The 10,625-nt window shown below is 36.5% G+C and overlaps 1 protein-coding gene across 2 annotated transcripts; it reads right to left on the bottom strand.

Moving 5' to 3' along the window:
• Positions 1-308: 308 nt before the first annotated feature.
• LOC136223900 (DNA repair protein RAD5A) lies at positions 309-9,402 on the bottom strand. Of its 2 annotated transcripts, XM_066012070.1 has the most exons (20): positions 8,430-9,400; positions 8,045-8,178; positions 7,749-7,884; positions 7,564-7,617; positions 7,334-7,480; positions 7,097-7,248; positions 6,937-7,021; positions 6,576-6,848; positions 6,244-6,390; positions 6,002-6,157; positions 5,602-5,669; positions 4,020-4,142; positions 3,837-3,936; positions 3,643-3,755; positions 2,985-3,263; positions 2,637-2,837; positions 2,125-2,218; positions 1,958-2,029; positions 1,194-1,292; positions 309-929 (listed from the first exon to the last, which is right to left on the bottom strand). In XM_066012070.1, the coding sequence occupies exons 1-20, from the start codon at positions 9,129-9,131 to the stop codon at positions 807-809; spliced, it is 3,258 nt and encodes a 1,085-aa protein (XP_065868142.1). In that variant the 5' UTR covers positions 9,132-9,400; the 3' UTR covers positions 309-806. The 2 variants fall into 2 exon arrangements, with proteins under 2 accessions (XP_065868142.1, XP_065868143.1); XM_066012071.1 differs by lacking the exons at positions 309-929; positions 1,194-1,292; positions 1,958-2,029; positions 2,125-2,218 and having other exon boundaries at positions 2,697-2,837; positions 2,989-3,263; positions 8,430-9,402.
• Positions 9,403-10,625: the final 1,223 nt, after the last annotated feature.

Raw genomic sequence — 10,625 nt, 5'->3', positions numbered from 1 at the left:
CTTTATGAAAGTGGGGGAGGTGGTGTTAAACTACTACTCTCAGCGGTCCTGAGTTTCAATGGGAGATAGAAGTCAAGTCTTAAATAGTTGATCCAACAATGTCTGCAGATTTTTCTGCAGACGAGAAGGCCAACATCTTCAAGGAGAGAATGCCAGGACTATCCTCTTCTTCTCTGGTTGAGGGTGCAATTTACACCCCAGCAGCGCCCTTCATGAGAGAGGAAGGGTTGTTTCCGACAGAAGTGCTTGACACCCTTGACCCTCCCTTACCTCCGCCCATGATTACCACCCCTCACTTTAAGCTACTATTTAGTAAATTTATTTTCTTTCCTATTTTTCATTTAACTCCCAAAAAAGTAGGCTTGATTGTATGCATAAGTATAATTCCAAATATTATGTATCAATGTTAACAAATAATTATTCTTTTATAAATGCAAATTGATACATACAACTTACATTGCAATATTGTTATCCTGCATTCCACATCTTCTGATGCAAAATTCTCTTACTACATTCAGTTTTTGAAGGCTCAGCATATCATGTCTTCCCTGGTTTCTTCAGAAATGGTTCAACATAATCTCATCAGCTTAATTGCATTTTCTCCCAAAATAAACCCAAGCTTTATAATATTATAATAAATCAGATGAATAACTGGAAAGCCGGATTTTCGAGCAAAACTCAACAATAATAACTCCGAAAACCTTGTCGCGGATAAAGCAGCTTGATCTCAGGAGCTCTTTCTTTGAAGAATAAGAATACACTTCTTCCTGAATCAACACACATAGAACACCATGGGCTGTAGTTGTCTATGAAAAAAGCATCTTCAGTTCTTCAATACGTGCAGTTCGAACTTCTTGATCGGTTAATGCACCAGCAATCATTCGCTGCTTGCGTGCTTGGACTGCTTCCATCCTTTCCTCAACAGTTCCCTACCATTCCATATTTTTTTGAAGTGATAATAATTGAAGATTAGAAACGAGAATATTCAGAACTAGAAAATTATGATAATACGCAAATTTCAAAGCTCAATCTTCCTGCTAAAGGGAAAGAAAAAAGGGCCTATTCTGTTTTAAAACATATCCTAAAGTTTGCAGGCACAGAAGCGTATAGCTTAATCAGATCAGTTCGTCAGTTAAATATTACTAGTGCTAAAACAGTAAAAGGTGAATAACCGAGCTCTAGCATAAGTTTACCTTTACAATGAACCGCTTGATATTCACTTGTTTTGTTTGTCCGATGCGATGAATTCGCATGACAGCTTGTTCCTCTACAGCAGGATTCCACCAAGGATCCTAGAGAGAACTTAATGTTAGTTATGGATCATAACGAGTATAATGAACATTAAAAAAAAAAAAAAAAAGTAGCACCATAGAGGTTGGCCTAAAGAACCATCGCCTCCGAAAAAAATGACAGAAAGAAGAAGAATCAAGCCTTAAAAAAAAAAGGGAAATCGTATATGCAACGAATACTAATTTGCGTAAAGTTTTTTGAATCATTAATTAATACATGCAGCTATACAAAATGTGTTCATAATTGTGTAACTCGCAAATTACTTGAAGAAGCAACTATTAATTGCACAACACTGTAGTAAATATGTATAAAAAAAATTAGTATATGTTGCACGGACACGGACACCGGGAAATGTTATTTCCAAAACATAACCTTCATAAAATAGCCTTCAAACAAAAATGGACACAGACATGAAACTGGCATGGACATGGACACAAAACGCAGAAACGATACTAAAGAGGAGTGTCCGTGCAAAAAAATCAGAAACAACCAAGAAAATCATGTATATTGTGAACCCCCAAACAAAGTGAACTCCTTTAAAACAAGATAAACTGAGTAAGAGTCTAAGAGATGCTTCCTATATACATGTACATGCAAGCATAAGTGTGAAGTGAGAATTTTATTCTATACGACAGCTTTAAAATGAAAACTTCTATAGTGTGCATACCATAACAAAGGCATTAGAAGCTGCTGTTAGATTTATCCCAACTCCTCCAGCCTTCAGAGACATCAATAATACCTGATTGCAGGACAAACAGTCATATGATCAAAGTCATGCTTTCTACTATAAAATATTTCATCCCAACCTCTATCACAATGGGGAAAAGGACAGACCAGGATGTTTTCATCTTCTGAAAACTGTTTAATCACTCTTTCTCGCTGCTGTTGGTTTAAATTCCCATCTAGGCGAACAAATGGAATGCCAGTCCTAGCGAACATGAGAATTGTGTTTGTTTGTCAGTATCTACATTTATTAGATATTTGAACGAGGGAACCTCCAGAAATTCTTTCAAGAAAAGCATATATTCGTACATAACATAATGCGGATTAAATTGCATGAACATGTAGGGGAGAAAAAGAAAAACACAAAAAAAAATATCAAGCTAAAATATTTTCAATACTTTAACCCAAATACATCTTTATACCACGAAATGCAATTTTAATGAATAAATACTTGAGCAGTTCATCCTATGCCATAAAATTTTAAAGGGTCAGGGTTGTCAATTCCTATCAAATATTTAGTTAGATAATCTCTAGGCCTAGAGCATGACTGCCAATTTATTAGAACAAATAACTAGGGTGCTTATACATTACTTCAAGATCTCGAGGCAGCTCAGAAACCAAACCTGGAGAGAGGAATTTGTAAGAGATCCAGAAAGGCAGTCCACTGACTGAATATAATGCTTTTGGAGCCTGATGGACGAAAACCTTCAAGTTCTTGGAATAGTGCAGCAACTTTGGATGATTCTATCCAATTTTTCTCAACATCAATCCGAAACCGACTGACTGTTGGAGCTGTAATAAGCTCCTGCCTACTGACAGTTTTCCTGAGGGAACAGTACAAAACTCTGAGCTTTATAGAACATGATGAGGTCATAATTGAAGAAATTTATGTAGAACGAAGTCTAAACTCAAATGAAGCATAAAAAAAGACGAATAACAAATATGAAACTTTAACGTCTGCTTGAAGATACCTACAAACAGGACATAAGCCAGATGTAGAATTTCGCCAACTTGCCAAGAGACACTCCCGGCACAAGCGGTGAGCACATGGTGTCAATACTGCATCTTCATATGCTTCTAAACATATAGGGCATTCTCCCTCTCCCCCCTTCTGGAGCTCTTCCACAACCTCTTGCACATATGCCCGTGACGGCGCATCACTGACTTCTCCTTCCAGGGCATTCTGGCCACCTTTAAGGAAGCGTTTTGCTAGCTTGTTGAGATCAGAATATTCTTGTGTATCGCCTCGGCTGAACAAGTCAAAGTCACCCATTAACATAAAATAATGATAAATTTCTTTAGATAAAGATGTAAAAAGAAAGTAATCTACAGTAAGCTGATTATGATACAAGAAGAATCTGGCATAGTTTGTTTTTATTCCGCTGTTGTAGTTGTGGCCAAATACACCCAGTCCCCATGAGAACTAGCAATATTGCAACGAACAGATTTCCTCCTTTCGTAACAAAATGTAGAGTATAAGGTTTCTTTATCCAGACAACCTATCTACAGAAACATCTAGGGAAGCATATACTAATATTCAGCACAGAAGCACCTCTCTCCCATACCCAACGTCTATGGAAACTACCATCGCTCAATCAGTAAGAAAGCTAAGAAAGGTGAAGTCCAAACCTCATGACAAGAAATGGATGATCACAGCATTGACGGAGACGCAAGAGTAACTCCAATATAGAAGCATAATTATGAAGAACTCGCCCTTGCTCCACGAACTGATCAAACTTTACCTGAGGAAATTCTTAACAACATAAACAGCATGAACCAAGCAAAATAGAACGTAACATAGAATTATGAATACAATCACGAACCTTAGATCTTTTAAACAAAGCCTCATAGAAATCTCTTTCAGCTTCTGTCAGTTCACAGTAAGTCACCTGGATATTTGCTGGAGGAAGAACTAAGATTGGTCTGCAAAAAGTGACAGCTTTCAGAGATGAAACTGGAAAAAGGCTAAAAGAGGATGTGGATTACTTCATATGTGCTACTCTCACCTGCCTTCTCTATCTGTACTAGACTTTGTTCTCCTCAACATAATTGGCTTTAAAATGGACTGAACCAACTTAAGTCCTCTCTCATCACCCTCCTCAAATGGTTTTTGTACAAGTTTATTCCACCTATTTCAGAAGAGAAAAATATATAAATAATTGTCATGCAAACCGTCATAGGAGCACAAATTTTACTTGAAGTTAAGAGGGTGAAATAATCAATTAAAGGATACACAATCTGCATAGAATTGATAACAGCTTTATCTACCAATAGAATAGTATTTATAGCATGCAACAAAACAAGCCACTAATTTATTTTGAATATTTTGTTTGTGTCTGCCCCTTTTGCAATTCTCTGAACTGCAGTGTAAATTACTAGAATGAGTTGAAAAACTGAAATGCCTCAATGAAGTAAGAATGTATTGCTGGCAAAGTAGGATTGTTAATGGGGCAGCACATGGATGGGGAATGATGTTATGAGGAATCTCCAACCCAGTCCTCATATATGAATCAAAGAGAAATTTCTCCCTGCACACGATTTGCAGGGATCTCCACAGGGACAGGAATCCTTGCAGGAATTTTTAATTTTTTTAAAAGTATTAATTAATTTTTATATATGTATAAAATGAAACATCGTATTAATTAAAAAAATTATAATAATTCAATATTTTAATTAAACAATAAATACAAGATGTATAAAATTTTCAATTAGTGTTATAATTAGGTTTATTAAAGATAAAATTTAGTATTAATATTTAAAGAATGTATATATAATTTTATTAATAATTTTGAGGATCTCCATGGGGACAGAAAAGGCCCGCCTCTTGGGACATTAACCCAGGAATGGAGAAAGCCCAGCATGAACGCCTATGCAGAAAACAGACTAAACTCCGCCATCCAATATGGATCACGCCGTAAATGGATTAAAAATGTCTTCTATAAAAGCCAACAAATATATCATAGCCTTAAGCCGAACAAGAGAGGATCCATAATGACTTGACTGACTGAACTAGCATTCTGCTATCTAGCTAACCCAGAAAATGAAGAAGCAGTTATGGCCTATGAGGTTTGAAGAGTATAGGCCTAGGCAATAAAGACAAAAAGATCTGAAAGCCTCTGTGACTTAAGAGCAGAATACCACAAACAATTATGAATCTGAAGCTCATAAAGGGAGTACAAGGTTCTTATGAAGCAAGTCTCTATTGGGCAAAGGCCAACTAAGACTTGATGGGCAGTGTTACAGAATATGGCTCATTAAAAAAATCAATAAATCAGAAGTAGGCAGAAAAATAGGCTGGCGTGGAAAATGGGATGAAGCATGAGGGGCAGTAAGTCACATTGCATTGGGCGTTTTGGACAGGGACTCTCCCTCACACTGAAGGCCCACAACTTCCTTTTCAAAAATACTTTGTTCTCAAGAAAGAACTTCTAGATATTCTACCTTATTCCATAAATATCTAGCAAAAGATCTAAATGTGAATCCTCTTGAAGTCCAAACCCATTTTCAACAGTTCACACTAATTTGCTTTATCACTTTTGAATCACATTACAAGGATACACATGTAGTAAAGAACTAGAGATAACTTACCATGCCCAACTCTTCCAAGGTTCCACCTTCAAAAACCGAAGAAGGCTATAGATGTCTTCCACGTTATTCTGCAACATGAAATAGTGCATCAGGTTATATTAAATGTAGAAAGGTGCTGAATCAGTAGGCAAATTTTACATCTACATTATAAAGAATCCACGGAAGGAAAATATTAGCTTTAGAATTTTAAGAGTATTGAGATTGATGCCTTTGTCTCGTGCTAAAGGTCAGATTCAACTAAGTAAAAATAACTAAGATTACAATCTTACCAACAAAAGTGTATGTGCTAAGTATCAAATATGGAAAAGGTGTTATACAGATCTACCCTTTCACAAATGGAGCAATACGAGTATTCTGAAGCCTAAAATGTTCTTATATAAATGTGAATTGAAGGCATCACCTGGATAGGAGTTCCAGTGAGACACCAGCGACGGTCAGCAACCAAAGCAGCAGCAGCTAAGGAAACTTGACTCTTTGAAGACTTTATGGTATGAGCCTCATCAAGAACGACCCTAAACCAGCGAACTGTGTAGATTCCTCCATTCTCTACAGCATTCTAGCAAGGAAACAGGAAAATAAAAGAGTCCATTAATATCTGTGATATTGTAAATCAAATGTAGAATAAAGATCCTTTTAAACTACCTCTGCAGAAAATTCTGAAGCTAATACTCCATATGTAGTAATCACAACATCAGACTGCGCCAGAAATTTCGCATCCTTTGCTCTACTTTGTCCATAATGAACATAGACAGACAGAGAACCAGGCTGTGCATGAGTTTCTATCTCTGCCTGACAATAATATGCTTGAAGTTTTTATATTGTTTCTCAGGAATAACAAGTGTGTGATTAACTAGGTAAAACACTCACATGTGACTAGAAAGAAAATAACATAAATACCCTAATACAGGAAAATGGAAACGGAGGCAACAAACAAAAGTCAACCACATAATGCATTAACATGACAACACAAATACCTTCCACTGGCCTAGAAGAGTCATTGGGCATATAATCAGATTACCACCATTAACAAGAACCTGCTTTTGCTTCATCAGGTTATTAAAGCCTGACAACTTTGATGCCTTTTCTGGAGGGTTCGTCAATTGATCCAAAATATCATTGGCTTCACCATCTTGACTTAAGGGCTGACTCAAAAATTGACTACTCGATGACCTGCCCCTTTCTGAATTAGCAAGTAGAAGGGATATGGTCATAATTGTCTTTCCAAGTCCCATAGAATCAGCAAGAATCTTCAAAGAAAAGCATATTACAGTCAACACATCATAGTTATCAACTAACTATTTAGACATCAACAAATTTGGGTTGCATAGGACATACCCCTCCCTTGGCCATTTGAAGTGTGCTTGGAAATTCTACTGTTGCATCGCCTGAAAACGTATTCAGATAGACAACTAGATCCCTCCTGCAAGACTAAAGCCCATTACAGTCCTTCAAGTTTAGGGAAAAACAAACTCCAAGCTAGAGAAATCCAACATACTCGTCTGATAGATGGTAAGCCTCCCAACACGGATGAAGAGTTGTTGCTCCCTCATCTGTGTATTTTCCCTTCTCAAGCTGAGTCATCCAATATAAAGCCTGCTTTTGGTAGGGCCGAAGTTCACATTGAAGTGCGCTAGGAGGATCCATTTCCTAAATTATAACAAGTCTTAAGTAATTCCAAATAATGATTATCAGTTTCATAGACAGCAAAAAAAATTTCGATATACGGCAATACCTCTAACTCAGAGTTGTCTCCAACACCAACAATGTTTTCAAGATCAGCATCTGAAATGGTCTCCTCATTTTCAACTTCATTTCCATTTTTTGATTGATTCTTAGATGTGTTGACATGCAACAATGATGCAGGAATGCCAGAGTCATCCTGCACATATCAAATTACAAACTATAATCCAAATAAGAGAAAAACGAAAGGAGAAAGAATATGATAGCATTATGTTCTTTCACCTTTGAGTTCAAGGGTCGCTTCCTTGTAAGCAAATCAGCAGGTGTAAATTCTGCCTGAATATGATAAAGGATCCATCAAAACAATTGCAACACGAAATTCAGTGCCATGTGGCAAATTCATGGTTCCGAATTTTAAACTTTGCAGAAAGCATAAATGAGGTGCAAAGTCGACAAAAAACTATCACCTTCCTAGTAGGGGTCAACCCAAGCAATCGAAACAAATTTGGAAGAGGATGAAGAACTGTTTCCTCAGAAGTGTTGCTGACTGCCTTAAGTGAGGTCTGACGGTTCATATGAAACATACCACTATTAATGTATACACTGGGACAAATTAAGGTTCATCAGCAAATTTATATAGTACCTTGGAAGGGTATTATGAAATAATGAGATAGCAAAGTCACCATGTTATCAGCACAAGACTAATTCCGCAACTAGAATTGTAGAACTCATGAATAAAGTTTCATCCCCAAGTTAAACTCACCTTATTGACAACTGGACGGTTTCCATTATCCCGAGTATATCAGGCGCTGACATACAATAACCTTCCACTCTAACCTTCTTATCTCTCACAAGTGGAAGAAGACACCGAGCCCACTCGTTAGGTATTCGACCAACCTGAGCCACTCTTAACGCATCATTTGAAGAACATAACATTTAAAAAAAAAAAAATCAAGTTCCTAAGAATATGAAAACGAACAACTCAGTTAGCATCTTAAATTGACCTACAGCCACAACATAGTAACCAATCAGCAGTGTAAAAGCATATCCGCAAATGAAAGTAAACTACAAACCTAAGGTCATTCTCTTTCTAAACCAATAAAAGGACTGAAATTATTGGCTGAGGCATGAATGATTGCTTAACATACCTCCCCACTGTCTCTAGTAGAAAACCTCACTATCTCCGAGCAAGCTGCAGCCCCTTGCCTTCCCTTCCCAAAAACCTTCCCTGAAGAAGATGAACTTGTACTGTTACTCTTTAACGGAAATGTAAACAGAACTTCATCACCAGCCTTCAATTTCCTCCCTTTACACGTCGACAGCCCCGCCACTGTACCACTCCCTACATGCCACCACTCTTTTCCAACAGAACCTGAAAGCCTCAACTTCTTATCAATATCACCTCCCTCACCACTTCCACTACAAGAAACATTCAAGCTATCACCCATGCGATTCCCGTTCTCTTCATCTACTAATTTAGGTTTTTCAGTCGAAGCAATTCCAACAGAAACTGAAAGCCTCAACTTCTTATCAACAACCCCTCTCTCACCACTTCCACTACAAGAAACATTCAAGCTATCGCCCAAATTGCGATCCCCATTCTCTCCATCTGCTAATTTAGGTTTTTCAGCCGAAGCTATAGCTTTGGGTTTAGTACCGGAACTGGGAGTTTTATGCGTCAACGGTTTCAGTCTTGAATTAAAGTTAGGGGTATCGAAAATTACGTTGATAGCTGCAGTAGCATCGTATTTAGAGAGGTGGAGTGCTCTGATTATTTCCATATCGGAGAATTCAGGACCCACGATAGACCGGACGGTGCAGAGCAGCTCGTCAGTGACTTTATTCCCCATTTTGGCGTTGTTTGCATATAAAACCCTAACCCTAAATCTCTTAACCAGCTGAGGGTTAATTGGGTAAGGAATGCAGATAATCTGGAGCAGGATTGGAAGAGAACGGAGAGCGATTGCTCAGCACTCCGACGGTGTAAGAGTTTTGAAAATAACGGCGGGTGAGTTTAGAATTGGCGGGGGCGGCGTGGAGTATAAAAGGGAAGAGAATTACACATCTCAGTCTGACGTCGTATTTCCCGCCACTTCTTTAGTTTGCTTTTTCCTGTAATTTGCTTTTCTTTGTTCTACTTTCTATTTCTTTTACTTATTTTTTCTATAATGATGAAATTTAATTCGAACATTCTTATCCGAAGTATAGATTTAACTATAAAATATGAAAATGTGTAAATTTAATATAAATACTAGTCTTTGGCACGTGCAATGTACGGGATATCTTTATCATTTTACATAACTATAATTTTATGTAATATTTTAATATAATTAGAAAACAAAAATAAAATTTTGAAACAAAAATATTACTACCTGTTTGCACCATAATTTAATTTTTTGACTTTTAATTACTTTTAATATATTAATTGGCTACGTCTAAGTATATTTTCCTGAAGTGGACATCAAGGGAAATTTAAGTAAACTTAGGGGAACCAAGAGCCAATTAATATTTTAACGTGTTTTTTATGAGCCAATTGAAACTCAGGAAAAATAGAAAGCGCCATAATCAATTTCATCGTGGAAGTCAAAGTGGAGCGGTTACTCATTGTGATGGAGAATGTAGATTAGTGGAAAGAAGCAGAAAGTTACCTCCAACGTCTATAAAAGGAAGAAATCACGATGAACAAAGCCCAACTCAACAACTCAACAAACCCAAGCAAAAACTCTAGCAAATTACCTCTAGACTTCAGCTTTTTACAATTCTTAGTTATTCCCTTAGATTTAATTTTCATTCAAGTTCAAGTTCATTCAAGCTTCTAGTACATTTTTATTTTTATTTGTTGTTCAATCATTTTCTGTAAGGTCGGTATCGTTTTGATAATCGAATTTTTAGGAATTTTCGGTCTCTTTAATTCTTACAGTCGTTTGATATTTAGAAGTTAGAAAGCGCACTCAATTTCATTTCATAGTTTAATAATACTATAATTATCTGACACGTCCGTAATTTCCCACGAAAGAGTCAAACACTACCCTATAGTATGTTGTAAGAAAAATTGTTTTTTTGAAATATGATTTAGATGGAATAACTGAACCATACAAAATGTGCAATATGTACAATATTCAATAATATAATTAAATTTATTTTTGTTTTCATTTTTTAAGAGGTGTGAGGATATATTAAAGCCCAAATCAATTCAACACCAACCATTTCTAAAAAAAATGATGATATTCATAACGGAAAAGCAAAAAAATAAGAACAATTAGTAGAAGAAAAAATATCAGACAAAAACAAAGGAAAAAAATTTACAGTCAAATAAGAAACTTTATATTACAGTCAAAAAAAAT

This window comes from Euphorbia lathyris, chromosome 3, assembly GCF_963576675.1.
Source record: "Euphorbia lathyris chromosome 3, ddEupLath1.1, whole genome shotgun sequence".
Taxonomy (NCBI): Eukaryota; Viridiplantae; Streptophyta; class Magnoliopsida; order Malpighiales; family Euphorbiaceae; genus Euphorbia; species Euphorbia lathyris.
The sequence above is the reverse complement of the archived record's forward strand: the minus strand, read 5'-3'. Positions and strand labels throughout refer to the sequence as shown.

Bases quoted from the DNA above. Each gene is read 5' to 3' on its own strand.
- LOC136223900 (XM_066012070.1), bottom strand. From the start codon at position 9,131: ATGGGGAATAAAGTCACTGACGAGCTGCTCTGCACCGTCCGGTCTATC. The intron at 7,885-8,044 runs GTGAGTTTAACT...AATTTGTCCCAG, and splicing joins ACCGTCCAGTTGTCAATAAG to TGTATACATTAATAGTGGTA. The intron at 7,249-7,333 runs GTATTGCCGTAT...GTTATAATTTAG, and splicing joins GAGACAACTCTGAGTTAGAG to GAAATGGATCCTCCTAGCGC.